This window comes from Gobius niger (genome assembly GCF_951799975.1).
Source record: "Gobius niger genome assembly, chromosome: 4".
Taxonomy (NCBI): Eukaryota; Metazoa; Chordata; class Actinopteri; order Gobiiformes; family Gobiidae; genus Gobius; species Gobius niger.
The window spans coordinates 31,033,479-31,058,661 of NC_136855.1; the positions used below are offsets into that span (position 1 = coordinate 31,033,479).

At 38.6% G+C, this 25,183-nt stretch overlaps 3 protein-coding genes across 3 annotated transcripts in view; all 3 read right to left on the reverse strand.

Moving 5' to 3' along the window:
* The window catches only part of phospho2 (phosphatase, orphan 2), a 234,655-nt gene that overhangs the window by 50,656 nt on the left and 158,816 nt on the right, over window positions 1-25,183 (reverse strand). The window lies entirely within an intron of this gene.
* Window positions 463-4,414, reverse strand: slc7a6os (solute carrier family 7 member 6 opposite strand). The gene is made up of 5 exons (XM_079554749.1): window positions 4,127-4,414; window positions 2,909-3,235; window positions 2,589-2,792; window positions 1,780-1,912; window positions 463-1,139 (listed from the first exon to the last, which is right to left on the reverse strand). The coding sequence occupies exons 1-5, from the start codon at window positions 4,313-4,315 to the stop codon at window positions 1,009-1,011; spliced, it is 984 nt and encodes a 327-aa protein (XP_079410875.1). The 5' UTR covers window positions 4,316-4,414; the 3' UTR covers window positions 463-1,008.
* LOC306961820 (adhesion G protein-coupled receptor G3-like) lies at window positions 7,809-11,972 on the reverse strand. The gene is made up of 9 exons (XM_079554738.1): window positions 11,853-11,972; window positions 11,266-11,403; window positions 11,100-11,154; window positions 10,926-11,017; window positions 10,428-10,546; window positions 9,993-10,273; window positions 8,679-8,781; window positions 8,270-8,604; window positions 7,809-8,203 (listed from the first exon to the last, which is right to left on the reverse strand). The coding sequence occupies exons 1-9, from the start codon at window positions 11,916-11,918 to the stop codon at window positions 8,094-8,096; spliced, it is 1,299 nt and encodes a 432-aa protein (XP_079410864.1). The 5' UTR covers window positions 11,919-11,972; the 3' UTR covers window positions 7,809-8,093.

Genomic DNA, 25,183 nt, shown 5'->3' on the forward strand with positions numbered 1-25,183 from the left:
GCATGTGATGGGCAAGTGGTTAGCCTGTCACTTCCCTGTAGTTCACAAAAATAACACCTGATCTGGTGGTTTTTAAGGGACAGTTCAACCCAGTCTATTCTTTGTAAGGTTCTAGAATCCTGCAATATATAATAATCATATTCCCCAATGCAGGTGGCATTTCTTCCCCCGATCGTTTGCTTTGCCCTTTTACAGTATCATCTTGGGAATTACCAGTGACAATTTATATCAGTGATTGGGTCCACAAGCTTTCTAAACATTAAACTCTCAACAGTTACAATATTTCATTACATGCTCCCCATCTGTATCATTTCTAGGCTTTGGACGGCACCCAGAAAAACAGCAATAAAGTTTTAACAAAAAAAAAAAGCTGCTTTCTGCACTCAATACTTGAGTCAACGCCTCAACAATTTCAGCTCAACAGTGCATGTTTTCCAAAAGATCCACTCGACTGTGCTCAAATGCAGTAAAACAAGAAGTGCTTTATTTTGAAAGCTTTTTATACACATGTACATATATACAAAAAAAATGTTTTAATTCAACAAGCATCCAAAGAAACAATCGTTACTGAAACGCATCACAACTTTTACATTATGCAAGATCTACCGCACACAACAGCTTTACACTCTACCATGCACGAACAAAATGCAGACGGCCTAATTTGCAACCACACGCGGCCCGGCACACCTCACCAACTCAAGTTTGAACATCACAAAGCATACAAAGCGAATCACACTACTGCGCAACATTTCTCTTAACGCATACAAACACCCATACCAGAATTCACCCAACAATATAAAAGGTCTCAGGCACCCGCCTCCTCAACACCTACAGGATTCAAGAGGAAGGACAAATCAACATGCTTTAGTGACCGCAACAAGCCAATGCTATATGATAGAAGCCAAATGTTTACTAACAGAATGCTATTTTCCCATTCTTGTTATTGGTCCTCCCTCTCATAGATGGTTTGGAGTTTGTGGAAAAAAAAACAAAAAACACTTAAATTCTTTAATCTGAATCATATTTGTTTCCATCCTCTTCGTCGTCGTCTTCGTTACGATGGCCGAGCTCATGCAGCACTTCTCTCTGGTACTGCTGCCAGTTCCTGCGGCTGTACGAGTGCTCCTCCTCCCAGTAACCTGAAAGAAAGTCATCGCAAATCAGGACTCGTCTGTAGAGTACAACTCAAACACCAAAGTAATTCAAAGTGCTTTACAGAGCAGTTTGATTTTTGAATTAAAAGTACATTAACAAAGTACAAACAATTATATTTGCACAGCTAAATAAAAGCGTTTTCAGCCTGAATTTCTGTTCCGACTCTTACTGTGAGATTTGAAGATAAGGCAGGATTAGTGCAAATAACATTACAGTAAAAGGCATGGACAATGTTGTATGGGATTGGAAAAACACTTTCTTGATTCAACCCATGACAAAACATGGGCTATTAGTCTGGTCAAGGAAATTAATACATTACAATACGGCAGTGTTTTGGTGCCACTTTTGGACACATAATTTAACCATTATTTGTGCAAACAGAGAGGATGCTGAGGATGCCAATTTTTTGTTTTGCGTGGATAGACCCGGGAATTGCAAAGATATTAACCATAGACCAGGCCAGGGACATCAGTTACCACTATAGTCTATGTAGCTGCCCATCAATGCAATTTTAATGTTGTGGCATCACGAGAACACAACCTATATTGACTTATGTGGAAACTGCATGAATAAAATGCGTAAATAAATCACAATTGCACAGCGCAAACCAACAAGAGCTTTAACCTCCATAGCGCTCCTCTCGGTCACTATCTTCATCACTCTCTTCATCAGGATAGTCATTCCTCCAGTTGCCTTCTTCATTCTCATCATCTTCGTCTTCATACACCTCTTCTTCATGAACGACAAGGTCAGGTACCTGGAAAAAAAACAACAGTAGTAGTACAGTATTACATTACCGACAAAACTACTTTTCTCGCATCTTCTCTAGACTCATTTTTTTTTTTTTATGAATTTTACATTTAATTTAATTGACTTAATTGTAGGGTGCATGTGAAACTATGTATCTGGGACTGGATGAATTACTTCTATGATGGTTTAAGCGGAATAAGGAAACGATTATTTAAAAAGGTGCATTATGCAACATTTCATGCACACATTTTTTTGATATGTTGCGTATTTGACCTTGTAGTGACCCAGTGGTTATATGAGTGGTCAGCAGGGTGCTTATACTTTTCCATCACAGTGGTCTGTACAACACTCCAGGATCAATTGTTTTGTAGGTTTTCTGGTAAGCGTCCTAGTGACCACTGTGATGGAAAGTCCATGCTGACCAGTCATACAGCCACTGGGTCACAGAAGGGTCAATTATGCAAAAATATTAACTTCTTTTTCCCCCCACATAAAAAGTTGCATAATGCCCCTTTAAGTTTTTAGATGATCAACTGAGAAGTTATTGGAGCAGGTACTTAGTACAAAGATTACAATTAGTCTGCTCTAAAATGATGTGCTCTACAACAGCAGGAATCATCCACTCACTCGGACTTGAGCCTCATTCATCTCATTCATCTGTCTGCCAATCCATCCACACACACCAGTTCTCCCTCGTCAGCATAGGCCCTGACAGACAAGATGTCCTGAATCCAGCCTGGTGTGGCAGTTTCCTGGTAGTACAGATCGTAGACGTAGTCGTCTTCAGGCTCCCGGTGTTCTTCACCGATACCGTCAGCAGAAACGCACATCCGCTCACGGAGCATCTTGGTGTTGTTACATAAGATCACTTCAGGGTCCACCACTGTCTGTTAAATGAGAAAAGCAAAAAACGGAGATAAAAAATGACTCACAATTCCATAAAACAATTTGTTTTATTCTTAATTAGTTTCCTTAATGCATGTAAAGGTTGAACACCACAAACCTTTGCAGACTTCTCTTGACCTTGTGAATCTTCATGTTCTAAATCAACAACCTGTATTTCACCAATCGCCCAACGTTTCTCCTGTTCTTTGACGCTGTCCTCTACATTTTGAGAAATATCTGCGGGTGGGGTTTGCTGCTCAGCTGGGCTTGAAAGTGCCGTGCGGTGGCTGGAGATCAGCCTGTAGCGTTCCTCACGTCTGGTGCTCCACTTGGTGCTGCGGAGATCCCCAATGATGCGCTGAGAGCTGGCAGCAGAGGGGCGAAGAGCATGGGCCACACGGGGCCGGGCCAAGGCTTGTCGCACCTGTGTTTGAACTGGAGCATCCTGTCAAAACAAGAAAACATTACAATATTACTAAAGTTTGAAAACATGTGCCGAGATGAAAATATACCCCTTCTCAAGATTAACAGCAAAACAGAAATTAATAACAAATTCAAAAAATACATTATAAAAGGAATAGTTCACCGTTTTTCCATACTGACATATGTTCTTACCTGAGCTTAGACGAGTTGATACGTACCTGTCTGGTCTTTGTGTGTGCCCTCAGTCACGCAAAAAGACCAAAGATGTTGTTAGCATTGGCCTCTCCCAATGTATTCCTGTAGCTCCAAACGGGGGTGAAGTTGAAAGCTATCACGCTCTCCCACAGACATCCATAAAGACCAGACAGGTACATATCAACTTGTCTAAGCTTAGGTAAGAACATTTCTCAGTATGGAAAAACGGTGAACTATTCCTTTAACAAATCACATAACCATTATTGTTGAATTAATTTAATATGTTTCAGTTAAAGAACAAATGACAACACTGATCTGTACCCCTCCCAGTTACTAAAAAAAAATGAATAAACTTAACTCAATGTGTATTTCTTTTATTGGCATAAATATATTCATATCAAATTAAATAAACACCGTTTTCAGAGTTAAGACCTACAAATGTTAACGTTCACAACAAGCTAAGCTAACGATAACTTGACTCCACTCCAGACTGATGTTGGCTAACGATCATCATCGCAAGCTACATTGCTAACAACAGCTAGCATATGATAATCGCGTTTTACCCGTTCTCAGGTGGAAATTATATGGCAAATGTAATAACTGTAAATGTAAATTGACGGCGAGAACACTGCTAGCTGTGATGATTGTCCGTTTTACAGCAGCGTCATCTGTGTTGACATTAGCCATCATCAGCGTTGATGCTAACGCGGCCTCTTACCTGCGTCGCTACAGTCGCCACGAGTTTGAACACGGAGTTTTCTACCTCCTCCTCTCGGGGCTCTGGTACCGTTTCACTGGCGCTTGCGGAAGCCTCCGGACGGATGCGCTTACAGGCCAACAGCAGCGCATCTGCCGGGTCAGTTCCCCGTTTTCTTTTGACACGGAGGATGGTTGTGTTTTGATCCATGGTGCGCGCTGTCTGAGTCTGTGTTCAGTGTCTGGCAGAGCCGTGCAGTGATGGGAAAGGCTGCGAGAGCGCTCACTCCGCCTTTATTCCTCAGTACTATTCCACTCCATAATACATTATCAGCAACTCAAGGGCAAGCGATGAACAGAACTCCAAAAACATAGGATTCTAATGCAAAATGTAATGCATTATACCATAAAAAAATAGCTATTTCTCATTACACTTAATTACCGGCATTTAGAAGTGATGATCCTATGGGTTTCAGACGAGAATAAAGCGCGTAAAAAAAAATATGAATCAATAATTATATGAATTTATCAGTAATATTTAATGGAGATGCATGAAGAGCAGATAATTGACTTTTGTAATAGCCAGTTCATGAGAGAGAGAGAGAGAGAGAGAGAGAGAGAGAGAGAGAGAGAGAGGAGAGAGCGAGACAGAGAGAGGGAGAGAGAGAGGAGAGAGAGAGGGAGAGAGAGAGGAGAGAGAGAGGGAGAGAGATAGAGGAGAGAGAGAGAGGAGAGAGAGAGAGGAGAGAGAGAGGGAGAGAGAGAGGAGAGAGGGAGAGGGAGAGAGAGAGAGGAGAGAGACAGGAGAGAGGGAGAGAGAGAGGGAGAGAGGAGAGAGAGGAGAGAGGGAGACAGAGAGAGGGAGAGAGAGAGAGGGAGACAGAGAGAGGGAGAGAGAGAGAGAGAGAGAGACAGAGAGAGGGAGAGAGCGAGAGAGATGTTTTGAAATACTTGTCATCATAAAATACACTGCCTGGTTTAACTAACTGTTATCATCTAGGATTGCTGCATTATCTAGGTCTAGTGTCAGTCTGGGCTCTGTGCACAACAATAAGATCAGCTGACTTCCTGATCTTCAGGTTATTCCATTTTTATTTTTTTATTTTTTGGTGACAGCTTTTTTGTTGTCAGGCAGTATACGTGTATATTGTTGTGTATATAATATAGGGAGACCGGGTATTGTTGTAGCACTTTTTGGTTCAGCATCTGTAACTCACTGGATTTTTGAGCTAGTGGTCTCAAACTAGTACCACAAAGTACCCACATTTGTTAAATACAGATTGCACCAATTCAAATTTCTGCAAGAATATCACCGACCTTGTCAGTTGATGTGAAATACTGTACATGGTGTTCCTGTTGTAACACATGCTGGGGTAAGTTGTAACAGGTAAACAAAAGATGCAAAAACAGAGGCCACGTCATGTGCTTCAAATAGAGGTTTATTTAAATAAAAGAGCAATCCAGAACAATGCCTCTCATGCTTAACCTTAGGTAGAGTCAGTCCATAATACAGGTTTGCTGTCTTAGTCAAATAGTCGGCCAACACTTCCTCCTGCACCTCAGTGTTGTTGACGCTTCAATAACCTACACTGGACCCCGGTCTCTCAGCTTCTGCAGTGTTTTGCAGTATCTGCTCAGTGTTATGTTATGTGTTATATGGCAGATCCCATGTGCCTTTGCAACTGATCTCTTGCCCTTCTTTCTGACCACATCAGATGCTTTTTTTTTTTTACATTATCTGGCACAAATCTGTCAGTCTTTCGTTTCCATTCTGTAAAAATATTAAAATCAAGTAAGTTTTATTAACTGTATAGGGGATGAATTTCTTACAACCATCCCCACCCGTGTCAGCCATTGTTTGCGTCCCATGGAAGATGGCAATCACAACCAGTTGTTGAAAGACAACTATTACGTAACATTATTTAGATATTTCTTTGTAATATTTAATTGTTTTGAAACAATTTCAACAATATTATAAAAAAAGAGAGAATCCAAAAATCAAACGTTCATAAAAAAAAAATGTTTGGCCTGTCGTCCCCGCCTGTGATTTTTCATCTTTAATGAGGTATAAAATGTAGAAATTGTAGCTAGAACTACAAAAGGATCACTTAATTACATCGTCCACTAAGAGATCTCATTATTTTACTGGTTTTAAGTATTAAAAAATCTCATTTCTATGAAATATTAGCAGTTTTATGTGTGTCCCTAAGTTTTTGGTTCAGTGCAATGACATTACAATCAAGAAGTTGTTGTGAGACGAGACTTTCACATGATCTCAACCAGTCAATGGGGGGCAAATATGTCACGTCATTCCTGTTACAAATTTACATTAATGCGTAAATCCAAGTATGTTCTGTTCTAACTTATTTAACCCTTGTTAATAATAAAAACTGGTAAATTTACTATCAGTACATTTTTATGAAGTCAAACTAAAGATAGAACCCACATTTATTTCAAAATGTTATTTTATGAGTGAAATATTAGAGAAACAAATGGGGTCAAAAATGACCCCAGGTGACCACGAGTGTAACTATTTGTTCTCATTCAAATGTATGAGAAAATTCAAAAATTGCATTAACACAAAAGTTTGACTATTTCCACTTGGAAACTGACCAGATAGTCCGAGTTATCCTCAGAATTCGATTTTTGATATTTTATGACTGTTGTTTGTTCAGGATTTGGTGTTTTTTTTACATAAACAAGGCCTACAAACTGAAAAAAAACAAAAAACACATTTTTTTTGTATCAGGCCATTAGTCTGAATTTACACTAAAGATAGAACCCAAACTTGTTGAAAAATGTTATTTTATGACTGAGATATTGTGGGGTCAAAAATGACCCCAGGTGACCACGAGTGTAACTCTGAATTATGGGGCACACAAGGGTTAATCAATATCTACAAGTCTACAAGAAATGTTGTTTCAGTGGGTACAGCATTTGTGCTGCAATTGGCAAATTGGTCAAATTTCGTCATTCCTGTTACCATTCTGAGGAAGAGACATAAGAAAAATCCATTAAAAAAATTAAAAGGAGAGACTGAGATGGCCCCCATGCATTTTTTTTTTTTTAAACTGGGGGCGGTTTTAAAGCCTAAAAGGCACCGATTTGGCTTTCACTTTTTCACTTTTTTAAAATATATATAATAATAGTTGATAGTTGACATAAATAAAATATCCTGTGCCATGACATATTTTTGATAGTCCTAATTAATAAATGCAAAAAGAAGAGACTGAGATGACCCCCATACATTTTTGTACACCTAAACATGTGCCAATTTAAAAAAATGTATATAAAAACAAAATCACAACATTTTTTTAAACTGGGGGTGGTTTTAAAGCCTAAAAGGCACAGATTTGGCGGAATGACCCGTCAAGCTAGCTGTATTAGCATAATGGATTGAAATTAGCAGGGGAAATGTGCATCACTTTTTACCTCAGAAACTTATTATTATGTGCAATAGTATAAGCACTAAACAAAATATATATAGTCTTGGTCAAAAAATTTACTTTCTTACCTCAAAACAAAAAAATGTTCTCTATAGAATCTGCATGAACCTGTTTAAAACCTTGACAACCACCATGTGGGATCAGGGAGGAAGTGGGTAAACACTGATATGATCATTTGACTCCTATCTGACCCCTGAATGGTGGAATTGGTGGTGTTTACAACTCTCCCCATGTTACGACCAGACCCGTTCTCCCCACAGTATATTGAAGATATTGTCAGACCTGGTTAAGTCATGATTATAAAGTTTAATTTTCCATGAGGGAACACTTGGTGTGAAAACTTTGAGGCGACCCGACAGCAACAATATAGATAGATGGCTACATGATGATTTGTTCATTTACTCGCAAGCTAGAGACAATATATATTTCATTAAAAAAAAAAACACACACACACAAGCACAACAAACAGCAAGTATGTCAGAGAAGTTTGAGTCACAGTGGCCAGTAAATAAAATACCTAGGTGATATAAATATGTGAAATAATCAGAGACTGGTGTCAATCATTTTTTGTGAAGATTGGTCTCTGACTGAAGAGTTTATCTCAGATTTAGACTTGGACCTCACAGCGAGACACCACAGGAACATGAGGAATCCTGTAAAAGAGAAAATGCCGTCAAACTCTCCAAACAAGAAAATAACACGTGTCATGACATACTGACCTTGTAGCGCATTGAAAACAGTGAAGATGTAAATTCCTTCAGTGGAGATGTATGTTATGTACGTTAAGCCGGCCAGTGCCCACGGTAACCCCAACAAACAGCTGAGGCCCAGCACGGTCACCGAGTCCTTCCACAACCTGCTCAATCTCTCTTTATGCAGCATCTTCCAGCCACCACTGCCCTCCAGGCCATAGTCAGCTCTCCGTAGACGCCACAGCTGACAGACCACCATTCCCAACATGCTGCCGTTGAACAAGATGACCAGGCAGGGGTAGGCTACGCTTGTGACGTAGTGCGCTGTGAGGCTGTATGGCATTTTGTTTCTTATCCAGCATCTAGTCAAAGAGAGGGAACATTAGATTGATTTACAAGTATTGCCCATCATGGTGTGACTTGGTATTACGCGTACATCTGCCCCGTTGAAGTCTGGTTGTTGGCATCTGTGATACGCAGCGTGTACTTCCCATAAATGTCAACTATTCCACAAACAGCTACAACCAGCGTAGGGAAACCTGTTGAAAATATTATTCTATTACACACAGAATGTATCATGGGCTTTCACCCAAAGCTTTGGACCAATACCGTCCCACACATGTGTTGTCTGATGGGACGCTGCCTGTGGTGGGTGTAGTGCGGAGGTCGTGTTTTGCTCTGGCTATACAAATGCTTAAAGGGGCATTATGGAACTTTTTATGCAGAAAACATAACTTGATATTTATGTGTATTTGACCTTACAGTTACTCAGCGACTGTATGTGTGGATAGCATGTTGTCTTCATTTTTGATCCCGGTGGTCTCTACAACGCTCCAGGATCAATTGTTTTGTAGGTGAGAGGGTCCGTCAGCAGTGAAAACCTTCCAAGCAATTGATACTGGAGCGTCCTAGAGACCACTGTGGACTGGAAAGTAAAGGTGCCACGTTGACCACTCATACAGCAACTGGGTCACTACAAGGTCAAATACACACAAATATCAACTTTTTTTTTTTTTTTTGGCTATGGAAACAAACAGTGAATTTTCCATTTTGGTAGGACCTCCCTTTTTTTTTCTCTCTTCCAACGGTCTTATGGCCACAGAATCTAAATTTGTATTTTAACGCTTGTTTGCTTTATTGTATTTTTTTGTACTTAATACAGAAATGTATATTTTTTTTATTAAAAAAAACAAAAACAAAAAAAACAGGGCAATACAAAAACGCTTTTTTTGTTTAATATTAAAACTAGGGCTTGTTGATAGTTGACATAAATATAATACTTCCTGTGCCATGACATATTTTTGATAGTCCTAATAAATAAATGCACCCTACATGTTCATGAGAAAGAAACTGCAGCAAACCATTAACCATTTTCTACATACAGTAATATTTTGAAAACATGTCCGAAGTGTGCATTTTCTGTTTTTTTTTGTTTTGTTTTTTAAGTCACATGTGCAAGTGTCTAATGCTCATACAGTGGGGGGAAAAGTATTTGGCCAAAATCCAATAGAAAGTCTATGGGGAACTGACCAAATACTTTTCCCCCCACTGTATATGGTGTAATATATTGAGATAATGCAGAAAACAAATTTCCCTACTGGGACAAATAAAGTACAACGTCTTCTAATTTTCTGTGGTTACTTAGTTGCTGCCATTTACAGTCATAGTACTTATGCAGGCACCAATTAATACTTTTGAAAGATCACTGTAAATGATGACACAACTTTACAACATAATTCTTTATACATACCCCATCCAAACAGGCTGATCTTGAGCACATATCTCCTGATATAGATGTTAAAGACCCTGATCAGAAGCAGGTACAGGTGAAATCCTTCCAAGGCCGTCCAGCTGAAAGTGGCCAGCAGTGACCAGTGCAGAATGAGCCCCAAGGGTTTGCACAGCGCACCGTCACCGATCTCTGGGTGATACCAAAGCAACAGGCTGCTCAGCAGGAAGGTCAGGTGAAGGCACAGCATGGCTGCTGCCAGCTGAATGTGAATGCCATGGGCCTTCTCTGGACGCCGCTGACTAGAAGACAATTATTAGTCATCATAGCGTCACTCCAAATCCAAATGTGATAATATTGTGAAATGTAACCACTTCCTCAATTGTTGCATGTCTGCTGAGGAAGTGGCTGTTTCTTTACAAATTTGTCTTTTTTGGATAGCAATAATTTACTTACTGCAGACAAATGTAAAGGATGAAACTGATGAGAGTGAAGAAAACAGAGAGCGCTGATCCAATGTAACTAATGTAGGTGAGGTTCAGAGCAGTCTTTTCATCCACTGTTATTGCTGGGTTCTGTTTCGAGAACAACGATAGAAGAAAGGACATTCAGTAACTTAACATTTTCTAAATTGGAGACCATGCTATTTATTGTAACAGGGGGTTAATGACAATATAATCGAAATGTCCTGAATGCCATTATGCATATGGGTTTAATTTAGAACAGATTCACAAAAATCACCACTAAGGGAGGTAAATCTATATTGATTTTGAATAACTTATTTCCCAATTTCTGTAGACATTTCACGTCACACATGACATCGTGAAATCCGGAGTAGAACATTACTTTTCATCTAGTGTTGTGTGACATAGAGTGTGGGCATATGCGTATGTGGCACGCTCAGTCACGCAAATGTTCTGCTTGTATGTCTATATTTGTAGTAGGTATACTCACCACAAGAACTGCAAAAAAGCTCAGATGGTTGCAGCTACAGATAAAATCGGTTCCATTGTAGTCAGTGTTGCACCCATCTGTGCTCCATTTACCTAAACATATTATCACCATGTATTAGGAGCCATCCATAATAAGTAATACAGAAGGGCACATACAGTATAGATAGAGGCTCACCAGCTTCTCCATCAACATCTGAATCTTTCCAAAAAACACAGGTGCCCTTCAGCGTCTGAAAGTATAATCATGCAATTATAATGAATTATGTTTAGTTTACCTTTACGTGTGTGTTATCACAAAAGTGTACTTGTGTAATGAATTGCATTTGTTTTTGCCGCTTTACCCGATTCTGAAGTTTGAACAGTAACTTGACAGGCTCAGATAGGTTTTTAACATGCTGGATCCCGGCCTTCACAACGAGGACTGATGTGTCCAATATAAAGCTGGACTTCACAGCAGCTTCTGTTGGTTTTGGACCTAGCTACAAAAGATTTACACACTGGGTTAAGTTTAAATATAGAGCCCATCAATGTAGCTATTAGTATATTACAACACATCGCTCAAACGCAAAAAAAGAAAGATATAGGAAATACTTGTGGTTTCACACGCAAGAGATATAACCTCTCTTTTTTTTTTATGTCTTTAGAAATCGCTTAGGCTGTTTGTGACAGAACTATGTGATTGCATAGTTTGTTTTCAGCACTTGCACTATTTCCTTCCCCTCTCAATTGAAAAAAACAGCTGTGGAATTTTTTGCCAATTTCACCTATTGCATTCGTGAACGTCAATGCAGCTACAAATTGAATGTTGGAGAGGTTTTGGCTTTTGTGACGGTTATCTAGAGTTTATGCAACAGGAAACAATAAATAAGGCTTGACTGCTGAGTACATTTACATGAGCCATTTGTCCATTCACACGGGAGCTACTGACCTCAAAGAAAGAGCTGTTTATCACTGTGACCACGAGGCGCACATCGGATTCATACCCTTGGCTCATCTTTAGAGCTGACGATGGGATGTGAACTCTATGGTTGCCTATTGCTACGTTAGCCTGGAAGTTAAAAAAAAAAAACATTCAATATCATTCATGATTCTTCAACACAATTTGTAAATAATGGGCATGGTGGGAGGAGGAGCATCTACCTCTTGATCAGGTGTTAATCTTCTATAATGGAAGTTTGGGTCAGGGATCCGACCCTTCACAATACAGCTACCAATACTGTCCTCATAACACCTGCCAAACAAATAAACATAATTTGGAGTCACACTTCAAATATGTACCTTAATGCTATGATATTTTTGAATTATTACCTATACTTACTTAGTCCTGGAGAAACCTTTTTCCTGACATACTGACAATACATCTTTACAGTCTTCTAAAGAGAGAGAAAAATTCAACACAGACAATCATGAAACTGCTATACTGATTGCGAGTTTTTGAGCAATGCTTTGACAGAAAACATATTTGAGTAAAGTGAAGCAAAAACATCAAACACACTTACAGTATAGATGACTATGTTAAAGTTCATATCAGAAATTGTCAGTACTTACGGGTTTTTGCCTTGATCAAAGAGCTGAAAAAGAGCATTATAACACTGATTGAAATCCACCTCATGGTTCCTTCTCACGACCACGCTATGACAGATCAGATGATGTGACTGAAAGGTTCAACACGCAGTTTCACATCCCCAACCATCACATGGGGGCGGGTTACTCAGGCAGGAAATGCGCAACTTCAGGGTTTGTTCCAATTCACAAACTCATTTTTTTGTTTATGCTCTATTCGAACATTCTATTGAAATAAACTTTCTGTTTTGTTTTTCACACATTCAAAAATAAAACATTATTTCCTAACACTTTTTTTTTTTTTTCATGAAATATCACTGTCAAAACAAAAGAGGAAATTTCAAAAGGTTTCAGTTTCCGTTATGCGCAAAAACTGGCCAAAGCTGTTTATACATTGGAAAATTGTTGTCATAAACAACAGTAAAAGGAACATCAGAGTTCACTGTTTACGTCAGTGGCATTTTATTTTTTAATGATTTTTGTCAATGTTTCCTTTGATTTTTAATTCAAAGGCCAATTTCAGACCTGACATCATGACACAGAGCTTGGAACAGTATTATGTGTACATCACAGCAGACTATGGCCTACTACTAGACCAGGGGTGTCCAAACTTCGGCCAGAGGGCCAACTGCGGCCCACGGCCCACTTTTAATTGGCGAATTTTAAAAATATTCGAAAATATAAAAATATGTTTTGCTTTAATTGAATATATATGAAATAAATGAAAATCCGTTAATAGAAAGCTGTGATGAGGGCTGTTTTTTTTAATTTATTTTTTTACTTCAATTCAATTAAAAAGCATAGTTAACATTTTATTTAATTCACTAACTTTAATACAATAGTGGTGAAGTTGTATATCTGACCTCGACTGAGTGCGGCCCAGTTGTTTGTATATTTTTCTGTATGTGGCCCTCAGTGAAAAAAGTTTGGACACCCCTGTACTAAACCAGTGGTTCCCAAAGTGGGGGTTGGGACCCCTCGGGGGGTCGTGAGGCTTTGGGTGGGGTTCCCCAGAGAATTTCAGGATGAAATGAAGAGAAAAATGCTACTGTTTTTTTTTTTTTTTTTTTACATATTTTGAGTATAAAATTGCATATAATTTGTGAAATCCATTCAAATATTCAAAATAAAACAGATTATATACATATTAACTTGAGGCAATAACTTTATACAATGGGGGTCCCGAGTTGTTTACGTGTCAATTTATGGGGTCCCAGCCAAAAAAGTTTGGACACTCCTGTACTAGACTATCAGCTGTGATCAACTTTGAGGCAAGACACTGCAGTTGAATATGACAAAAAAAAAGAGAGATATCAGTTTGAAACCTTTGATGTATTACTGACAAAATAGGCATGAGTCTGTTTATGTCTACAAATGACACAATTGTTTGTACTGAAGTATATTTAAACACATCTTAAGCAACAATCCAAAACAGTCAAGCAATGCTAAATGTCATGGGCTTCCCCAAACCTGGCACCACTTAAGAAAAAAAAAAAAAGAATTGCCAGCGTTGAGAAATAATATTATCTTTAGCCGCAGTTTTAAGTGTCGATGTTGAGTATTATTGACTGGCTCTAGAAAAGTAGCTGTTTTGTCATCATTTGACATACATATGACCAAAGTTCAAGTTACCCTAGTCAGCCAGTAGGTTGTGCTATAAACCAAAATGAGCAAACAAAAGCCTGTTATTTATTTACACGTACATGTTATCAAGATGATCATGACCTGTTAATGTTTTAAACATTCTATTCTTTTACCCCTTAGCATTTAGCATATAAGACCTCAATATTACAACACATTTCAAAGTCCTTTTTTTTCTTCTTCTTCTTTTTTTGTTTTGCAGTATTGGTTTGTGTAGCGTTACATCGGTTTTGGGTCAATCTTTATTCTTTATCAGGTTTTCATTTTCTGTAATACAATATGTGAAGATTTGCACATTACATATCAATGTGCATAAATAAACTGGTTTTAGAAGTAAAAAGGATCTTGTGAAAGTTGTATGAAAACAGATTATTGGACTATTCAGTTTTGGTTGTTGACGTCTTTGCAAGAGTTGAAGTCATCTTGTCCTCTTGTTCCCTCTTCCGCTGCTTGTTGGTTGACACGCAAACCCAGAGGAAGATAAAGAACCCTTAGCCCACAAAGGAAGAAAAGTCACAAGTCGTAAGTAATGCAATAATATGTGACCAAAAAATAGGTTGTGTTCACATTCAGCTAAAGAACCCGTGAGGAAGAGAATTTCTCCCAAAATGAAGATGTTTTGATGTTTTGTCTGTAATTACTGAGCTCTCTGACTGCATATGAAAACTAACTGGAATCATGACATCACAAAATTGTGGAGCGTGATCACAACCTATGGCAGAATTACACAAACCTTGCAGGGAGTTGAAAATGCAGAATAGGTAGAGGACGGGATAGTTCACGAACCCCGAGCCGAGGAACGCGAGGCCCCAGGTGGTTCCCATGAGGCAGGTGAGACCCAACACGGTCAGGCCGCTCTTGCAGGACTCGCTGAATCGAGCCGGGTCTCGCCATCCAACACTTGTACCTTTCCTTCCCACGCGTTTCATCTTACAAATGCTCGATGCCACTGCCGTCAGTATGCCCGAGTTAAACAGGAAGATGACGGTGAAGTAGACCAGGTTTACGGAGTAGAAATAAGAATCGTCTGTGATCCAGCAGCTGTAGGAGCGATGGCTTCAGTTAACTCCTTACACCAAGCACATTTTCTCTGGTTCAGCTTTACCCAAATCTAAAAGATTCTCGACTGGAGCTTACAGCCTAACAGGCCAGTGTAATGCCTCATTTGAAAGCTGCGTTTTTGTCACTTTTTTTGTAGTGTTTCTGTCACAATTTTGACACTTTTTTGTAGTTTTGTCAAGTTTTTGTCACTTTTTTGTTGAGTTTTCATTACGTTTTTGTAGTGTTTTTGTCACATTTTTGTTACTTTTTTTTTAAAGTATTTTTTGTAGTGTTTTTATCACTTTTTTTGTAGTGTTTTTATCACTTTTTTTGTAGTTTTGTCACATTTTTGTCACTTTTTTGTTGAGTTTTCATTACGTTTTTGTAGTGTTTTTGTCACATTTTTGGTACTTTTTTAAAGTATTTTTGTCACCTTTTTGTAGTGTTTTTGTCACATCTTCCTTTTTTTAGAGTTTTGTCACCTTTTTGTAGTGTTTTCGTCTGATTTTAGTCACTTTTTTGTTGAGTTTTCATCACGTTTTTTTTTTTTTTTGTCACGTTTTTGTCACTTTTTCTAGTGTTTTTGTCGGGTTTTTGTTAAGATTTCATTACGTTTTGGTAGGGTTTTGGTCACAGTTTTGCTACTTTTTTTGTTTTTGTCACTTTTTTGTAGTGTTTTCATCACTTTTCCGTCACTTTTTTGTCGTTCTTTTGTGGCATTTTTGTTGCTTTTTCATCACTCTTCAGTCATATTTTTTGTCACTTTTCCATTGTTCCATCGTTCCATTGTTTCCATTATTGTTGCTCTTCTGGCCCATTTTTGTTGATCTTTCGCCGCCTTTTTTGTTGCGTTTTCATCCTAATTTTTGTTGCCAATTTGACACTTTTTTCAAGAAGCTTTTAAACTTGGGTAAAGCCAAACTGGAGAAAATGTGCTCGGTTCAGGTGGGGGTTAAGAGATTAATGCAAACATCTATTACATGGCAACACTTACATGGCACTTGTCTGGTTGGAATCTGCCATTACTGTCTCTGTCATGCCGTAGAAATCTTTGTCCTTCACTGCCACTGAGACTGATACAATTACAGCCGGAATACCTTTAATAAATTGCATAACAAGAGCCGACTTTAGTATATTTTGAGGTCTGGAGCACTTGAACTTGAACTTACCCCATCCAGCGACAGACAGTTTGAGCATGTAGTGTCTGTAGTTGGTGTTGAACACTTTAATGAGCAGGAGGTAGAGGTGCACCGCCTCTAAGGCCATCCAGGTGAAGGAGCACAGCAGGGAGTAGTGCATGGCAGCAGCCACAAACACACAGACCCAGTCGGGCTCCACTCTGGCCCCCCATTCGGTCAGGAGAAAGGTTGTGTTGAGAAGGAACAAGGCTCCACTCAGAGACACGTGGATGCTGATCGAGTGGTCTGCCTTTTTACTTTTGTGGGTGGAAGTAGTGAGGAAACATACAGAATTATAGTCTCATTCAACACGTACGGGGGATTGTGGGAACTTACTGAGAGAACAAAAACATGACCATGGATAAAGCAGTGAAGAAAGCCGACAGTCCGCAGCCTATGTAGCTTATGATCGATAATATTTGCCAGTGGATTGGATCAATATCAATATCAATCTGCACAAGAAAAGACATAAAATTTGGGGAAGAAATAGAAAAAAAGGAGGAAAAGTCAGTTTACGTTACCAGTAACACCGCAAAGGGTGTCATATGGTCGCAGCTGCATACAATGTTGTTACCCGAGTTAATTTTAGTTTCACATCCATCTTTTCGCCAAACAAATGCTGCGAAAGAAGTACCTTTTAACTAAAACAATCATCATTTTACTCAAGTCAACTGTATCTTTTAAGTTTTTATGCATAAAACAAAGTATGAAATATCTTTTACCTACCACTTTCATCAAAATAATGACAAGCAAAGGTGTGATTCTGTTAAAACACAGAAATGTCTTTAGAACCACTTTTAACAACAATAGAAATACATGAAACACATGCTGTATATTTAATTTTACCTCGACAAGTGGTTGCACAACATTTCTAAAGACCATTTCCAGAGGAGGGTCTAGAGGTGGAAGCCCCTTCAAAAACTCTATTCTAATGACCACAGAGGCGATTTGGACAGGTTCAAACTAGGACCAAGCAAAAAACGGAACCATTACCAATAAACCTAGTTGTATTATTAACCCGGATGTACTGGCATCTAGTCAAATTTTATTCAAATAGTTTTGGATGTCGTAGTCTTTCCATACCTGAAACTGGTTAGACAGCATGTAGCTAACTGTCCCAAAAACCCTCTCCTTTTCTGGGATGTCTTGTAAAGCATTATCAGGAAACCAGATCTCAGGAATATGGGAGCTGTTCTGAGGCAATAACTAACAAAGAACAACAGAAGACAGTCTTCACAAAATGTTCTTTCACAAGCATAGTTTTGTATTTCACATATTAATACCTGACATATGGAAATAAAAGTGTTATTCTTTACAGGAAAAACAACATTACCATTACATGACTTAAGAATTGTATTTTCTGTATTGTTGCACTATGTAACTTTTTATGTGAAAAATAAAAAGACTTGACATTTGCGTGTATTTGACCTTTTAGTGACTTGATGGCTTTATTGGTGCAGCATGGCACCTTTGCTTTCCCTCACAGTGGCCGCTCCAGAATCAATTGTTTTTGGGTTTCTGGTACGAACCCCTAAAAACAATTGATCCTTAAACATCATAGAGGTCACTGTGAGGGAAAACAAAGGTGCCATGCTGCACCCATAACGCCACCAAGTCATTAAACGGTCAAATGCACACACAAAAAATACTTTTTTTCACCTAAAAAGTTGCATAGTACACCTTTAAACTTACAATTTGAATTAAAATACAGCTTTAGCGTCTTGCTTTAATTCCGTACCTCTGCTGCAGGGATGTTCATTCTGGGGCCTTCGATATCAAGGTCTGCTTTAGTGACTTTAATCACATTAACGCACAAATCGGTGAGATCATAGCTTTTGCTGTCTGAGGTTTCCATGATGTTGTGAAACATTCCCTTCTCTTTACTGGAAAGCAAAGTTCACAAAAATACAGTCATGCTTTTTGTGCACAGATAATATAAGTTATTACTTCTTTCTGTTCCTTAAGATTCCAGATATTAATTTTGAATTCTATTGGCGTGTTTGCTTTTATAAGAAAGAAAGAAAAAAACATAATTGACTTCATTATGTAACATCAGTGTCATGTAAGAAACACATTGTCTTTTTTTTAATTAACCTGCAACTTTTACCATTAAGGTAAAGAAACAGGAAACTTATAGTGCATATGACACATTAGACACAATTTTTGCTAAAACATAGTTAGCATGATTATATTTAAGATTTTGCTAAAGATTGTACCCAGCTTTCTTTATTTTGGCCATTTTTGTGATGTTTATAGTTTCACTTCCTTATATATATATGTGTGTTTAGCGTGTGTGACAACATGACTTAGGTACTAGCAGACCGGTACACATGCGAGAAAAAAATATAAAAAACTCTTAAAAACAACCATCAATATTTCTGAAACTCAGCGGAGAGTTACTGAACCTACTTATTTCTCAGACTCATTAGCCAAAAATGCAGCACCTACCGTTTAAACAGTATTAATCTACTAAAGTCACTACTTTCGGGGGTTAGCGTTCACTGAAATAAAATGATAATTATACAACTGATAAACTTGCAACTGATGTTATCCTTCTAAATAAGTCATATTTTCAAAAGCATTCAAACCCAAATATGCACTTTCTTAATAAGTTTCCACCATATTTATTAATGTACTTCACTGACCGTATATAGGACTTCCTCAAATCCTGAAATTGGCTTTCCGGACTGAAAAGCAATGGGCAAGACTTCCGTATGTAGAAAAGTGTCTTTAGCCCCTTCATGTTCACACTCAAATTGTCCATCAGATCTTTAATAGTCTTGTTCAAACATGGGAACAGGGAGCACCTGGTATCTGAGAACAAAGCCGGCGTATTGTTGGAATCGTATACATAATGACTGTCATGAATGACTTACCACATTCTGTAATGTTTATTTCCATCCTGTCAACAGCAGTGAATGTGCTTGCCGCGAGGCAGCCATGCGAACCATTAAACCATGATGTGACATTTTGAGCAAATTGGCAGTGCAGGACGCAGTCAAAGTCATAGGCAGAACATTTAACAAGGGTTTCAGTTTTGTCAGTTATTGTTGCATTGTTGAGGGATATTTCAATGTCATAATTTGTGAAGTTGAAACACACTGTAATGAAAGAAGAGACATAAACCGTTAATACAAAAACTACAACATGAAGCAGTGAAGAATGTTTTAATACCTTCGTCAGCCCAAGAGTAAGGAACCAACATATACAGCAGAAACACAAGCATGATCATTCATTTACAGTTGCAGTCTGATGAAATGTTAAAAACAGAACATCAAATACTCATTTCACAATTATCCAGATTCAACATGCAAACACTGACTTTAAAACAATAATTACCCTGAAGAGATGAAGCCGCTGTCCACCTCAAAAACCAAAATGTTGAACTGACGAAAATGCTCTTCCCAAATGTAAATAGTCAAATCAAGCTGATGATTAAGCAATATAGTAATACAAATAATAATAATAATAATAGAAACCATGAGCTAAAGGAAAGTCTTCACATATAAGATCATAGAAGTAAATATACAGTGTACGCTGACACCTTTACAGAGGGATGCTGCCTCTGAACTGGTTTGTTGAAGCTACCCCAACTCAGTGCGTTATAAATAAAGCCAGTGTCATTTGCAATGTTTGCCCAATGTAAATACTTGTACGCTTATCATGTCTTGCTGTGAGCCAGGAGGGAAACAGGGTTGCATCCTTATTGGCCTCGCACTTTGGCAATCCCCTTTTTACTCATTTATGTGTGAATGAATTAAATGGTATTCGTACTTGTGTCTCCATGGCAACACAAAAATATGTTCATGATTGCATCACAAACCGCTGTCTGAAAAAGACGCTTCATACAACTTGAAATACAATTTCATATTTTTTTATTTTTTTAGTTACAAAATATTGATGGCAAAAAAAAAGCAAAAACTGAAAACTGTACTCGACAAAAAGTGATATTCCAGTACTATATTAAAGAAGTAGTGCAATAAAACAAAATGTCAACCAACTACTACATCAGCAAGTCAAAAGCTTATTTAATAAATCTATATATAATGCTAGTTTGAATTTAATGCAATGCTTTTAGATGACTTTTAAGACTTTTTGCCGCGATTCATTTCATGGCTTTCAGTGCCCACGGGAACTTCGGGGCTGCTTCTTGTCGTCGCTTTTCCCTTCTTTATCGCAACCCTCAAGAACCAGAGGAAAATGAACAGGCCTGAAAAACAGATGCAAATGTGTCAGCAGCGTTATTCAAATAATGCCAACAGCAGGGACATTGATAGTATTAAGTGGAACATACACAAACAGGCTAATAGGAACTTATTTGAATTGAAGGGGGGGGCGTACCTTGTAGAGGATTCAGGATGCAGAAGGCGTAGAGTCCGATAGTGGTGAGTTGGCCGAATGAAAAAAAGATGAGACCCCAGGTGGTACCGAGCAAAGTGACGACTCCCAGCAGGGTGCAGATGTCCTTCTTGGCTCTGTTACAGTCATGTGGCCCAAACTAAACAAACAAATAAGCAAACAAACATCACTCTATTGTTTTTCCCATTAAAAGTGTGCTTTTTTTCTTACCATTGACACAATCTTTCGCACAGCCACCATCAACATGATGAAGTTGAATAGAAACATCAGACTGAACAGCCCCAGTGTAGTCACTTGTTTGACCAGGTGCTGGCGAATGTAGCAGCTGAAGAATAAGATGAAAAACAGCCATATTCATTATACATTGTCCTACATTTGCAAAAACAAAGTCCTGTGACACACAAAATCGTACGTACATTTCATCAGAGTTAGACCGGCTCATAGACACAGTGCCGTAAAAGTCTCTGCTGATGCTGACGACGATTCCCACAACCACCGCAGGGACACCTATGAATCAAGGATTTTCGCAATGTTAAAGCCCCTATACCTGATTTCTTTTAAATTATCATTACAAATAATGAAATGGGAAACCACAAAATTAAAAGGTGCATTATCCAACTTTTTATGCGAAAGAAAAAGCTCCTGGATCAGTTGTTTTGTAGGTTTTCCGGAAGGTTCGTCAGCAGTGAAAACCTTGGTTTGTGACCACTGTGAGGGAAAGTAAAGGTGCCATGCAAACCACTCGTACAGCCAAATATACACTCTTTTTTTGCATAATGCGCCTTTAAAATGTAGTCCAAACTTATTCCCAACATTTCTAACTCACTAAGTTCATAAAACTGACACAAATGCTTTATAATTAGATGCAGTGTTTTCCCTACAAACGTCTGAGGACAAAACAAATTTTGTTCCATTACCAAAAAAAAAAATCAGGTATAGTGACTTAATGATAAATTGCAATTAGCAATCTATCATGATACCACAATATGAGAAATCTCACAATGTTTTAATAAACTTATTATGTTGAAATGCAAAAAGAAATTGAAAACACAGATATTTCTCAGGCAGTATGAATGTTTCATGGTTAAACACAGCCACTCACCCCATCCCACCAGGCTGACTTTGAGAAGGTATTTGCTGACATGGATGTTGAAAATCTTAACCAAGATGAGATAGAGATTAAATCCTTCCACAGCCATCCAGCTGAACGAGGCCAGCAGGGAAAAGTGCAGCGCGACGGCCAAGTAGAAGCACAGCCAGGGCGAAGGCCAAGAGAAGTGCCAGATTCCGACGGCTGTGTTCGGTAGGAAGTGCATGTTGAGGAAGAGGAGCGCAATGGCAAGACTGACATGGATCTTCATGGAGACGTCTGACCTGATATCTCTGGGATGCAGGGAAGATACTATAAAGTCGGGTTATTCGATGTGTGATATTCATTTAAGTAAAAATAATGAACTACCTTCTCAGGGTGAAAAGAAGAACTGCACTGAGGAGCGCGCAAAAAGAAATGCTGCAGCCAATGAAGGTCATGTAGGTCAGAATGTCCACGTCTGTTTTTGAGAGTTTAGTGGGAACTTGATTGGATACCTGAGAGCAGCAGACGATAATTTCACTGTGATTGAAACAGTACTTAGTGTGTACATTGATCTCTCAATAATATGCCTACCATAAGCACCCCGAAAAAGGTGAGGTGGTCACAGGAGCAGACATAATGATCTTGTCCAGGCTCCCACAGGGTCAAACAGCCGTCAGTGTCTAATGCTGATGAAATGGACACGTCAGTACAATTTTCTACAAAAGATTGAGGTGTTTTATACTCACTTTGAGTTGAGTAATTCAGAAACACACACTGGGGTCTGTGGGAATCCTGTGGCACATGAAATGTCAGTATTACAGGAGAAATAGATTTGGTTCATGCATAATGTGAGCTGGATTTACCGATGGGCTGGTTGTGACGTTCATGCTGATGTTGACAAATTCTTGCAGCCCTGAAACGCTGCTGCCCTTCACAATCAAGCCGACCAGCCTGTTATTGTACAGGTAGTCTGAGGAGTTCACCAACACACTCTGAAATGTAACATTGAGATATTAAAAGTATAGCCATGGACTACACACAGATTCAGTTTAATGTGTATAATTACTCACTGCAGCTTTCTGAGGTAACGTCACCATGATCAACGCTAATTTGTGGTTCATCTTATCCACAGGCAGTTCTTTCGGCAGCTGAACATTGATAGTAACGTTTGGATGCCACTTTGTCGAAGCCTAAATTTGGAAACAACTGAGTTCACCAGTAACATTGCTGTGTAATGTAGGAATTTCTTGAGGAAATATTACCTGACTCTCACTGACATAAAGGCTTAACCCGGCAAACTCAGGGCAGGGGTGAACGAAACCATAACATTGTTTCTTTGGGTGACGCAGACTAACAAACTTGCCAACAGCAAAGTTTGATGGAGCAGAATCCTCTGTCATTATTACTGCTGTCTCTACAGCCTCCAATCCACTGCAAAACAGGACAACGGTTTGATAATACTGGCTTGTTAGATTAAAAAAAATAAAAAATCCATTGTAATAGTCATTTTTGACAATGACAAAATATATTAAAAAAGAGTCTACCTTATGTCGCCTCCGTCCAAAGAGATGCTAACATTGTTCATTATGTCTTCAATCTCTCTCTGGCTGCATTGGTGGCCGACGTCTGGAAATGTACAAACAATGGAATAAATAAATAAATGTGCCTATGTTTACATTGCCATCTACCTGTACATAAAAGTATAAAAGTTAAATAGGACATACCATAACCACATTGTTGACAAATGCACACATTCAAATCAATAATCAAAATCCAGAACAGTAACGCCAACATGCTTTTTCAAGACAAAGTATAATATAAGAGAAAATCAGCAAGAAGAATAATGATGTATTCCACAAAAAAATACTATTTTATCTTAGAAGTCACAAAAGTTGAGCTGATTTCCACATATCCTTTGGGATTTCCAAAGTGAGCCAAAGGAAAAGTGAATGTGACTGAGAAGACCTGCTGTGTGAGTGTAAAATATACAAGAATTCATGCAAATAGTAAAGTTGAAAATGGCATTGGTGTGGATGACATATGACATGCCAGTAAAAATCTGTCATTGCTCCACATTGATTTACATAACGATGCAATCATTTTTGAGCTGGAGCGAAAACAAAAAGTTCTATGTTTGGAGACAGACAGGTTACTTGCACGTGACAGTGCCAAACAACAGGGGGCAGTAGCTGATCATAGAATCGAAACACCCACAATTATGACAGTGTTATGTGAAGTGTTTAATAGAGACAGACACCTGCAGGTCATTTACGTGTCCCTGATGTAGCGTTGAAAAATTCAGCGTTGTTTCAATGTTGATAATTCCAGTTGAACTGATGTTGTTTCAACGTCAATATCAATGAAAGATCAACGTTGGATCAACATTCAACATAACAAGCAACTTTAACGCCATTTCAGCGTCAGAAATCAATGTTGATTCAAAGAAAAAGCCTGACGCTAGATCAACGTCGATTCAGTGACATTTTGCTATCTGGGTTGTGTCTCCATGGCAACACAAAAATATGTTCACGATTGCATCACAAACCGTTGTCTGAAAAAGACACGTCACACAACTTAAAATACAAACTACTATTTATTTATTTTTTTAGTTGCAAAATATTAATGGCAAAAAAAAAAGCAAAAACTGAAAACTGTACTCGACAAAAAGTGATATTCCAGTACTATATAAAAGAAGTAGTGCGATAAAACAAAATGTCAACCAACTACTAGCCTACATCAGCAAGTCAAAAGCTTTTTCAATAAATCTATATATAATGCTAGTTTGAATTAAATGCAATGCTTTTAGATGACTTTTAAGACTTTTTGCCGCGATTCATTTCATGGCTTTCAGTGCCCACGGGAACTTCGGGGCTGCTTCTTGTCGTCGCTTTTCCCTTCTTTATCGCAACCCTCAAGAACCAGAGGAAAATGAACAGGCCTGAAAAACACATGCAAATGTGTCAGCAGCGTTATTCAAATCATGCCAACAGCAGGGACATTGATAGTATCAGACGGAACATACAGAAACAGGCTAATAGGAACTTATTTGAATTGAAGGGGACACTGTCACCGTACCTTGTAGAGGATTCAGGATGCAGAAGGCGTAGAGTCCGATAGTGGTGAGTCGGCCGAATGAAAAAAAGATGAGACCCCAGGTGGTACCGAGCAAAGTGACGACTCCCAGCAGGGTGCAGATGTCCTTCTTGGCTCTGTTACAGTCATGTGGCCCAAACTAAACAAACAAATAAGCAAACAAACATCACTCTATTGTTATTCCCATTAAAAGTGGGCTTTTTTTCTTACCATTGACACAATCTTTCGCACAGCCACCATCAACATGATGAAGTTGAAGAGAAACATCAGACTGAACAGCCCCAGTGTAGTCACTTGTTTGACCAGGTC

Coding starts and splice junctions, on each gene's coding strand:
- slc7a6os (XM_079554749.1), bottom strand. CDS start 4,315: ATGGATCAAAACACAACCATCCTCCGTGTCAAAAGAAAACGGGGAACT. Junction 2,793..2,908: donor GTCAAGAGAAGTCTGCAAAG/GTTTGTGGTGTT, acceptor CTCATTTAACAG/ACAGTGGTGGACCCTGAAGT. Junction 1,913..2,588: donor ATGCTGACGAGGGAGAACTG/GTGTGTGTGGAT, acceptor TTTTTTTTCCAG/GTACCTGACCTTGTCGTTCA.
- LOC306961820 (XM_079554738.1), bottom strand. CDS start 11,918: ATGAGCCAAGGGTATGAATCCGATGTGCGCCTCGTGGTCACAGTGATA. Junction 8,605..8,678: donor CAGACTTCAACGGGGCAGAT/GTACGCGTAATA, acceptor CTCTTTGACTAG/ATGCTGGATAAGAAACAAAA. Junction 8,204..8,269: donor TGTTTTCAATGCGCTACAAG/GTCAGTATGTCA, acceptor TCTCTTTTACAG/GATTCCTCATGTTCCTGTGG.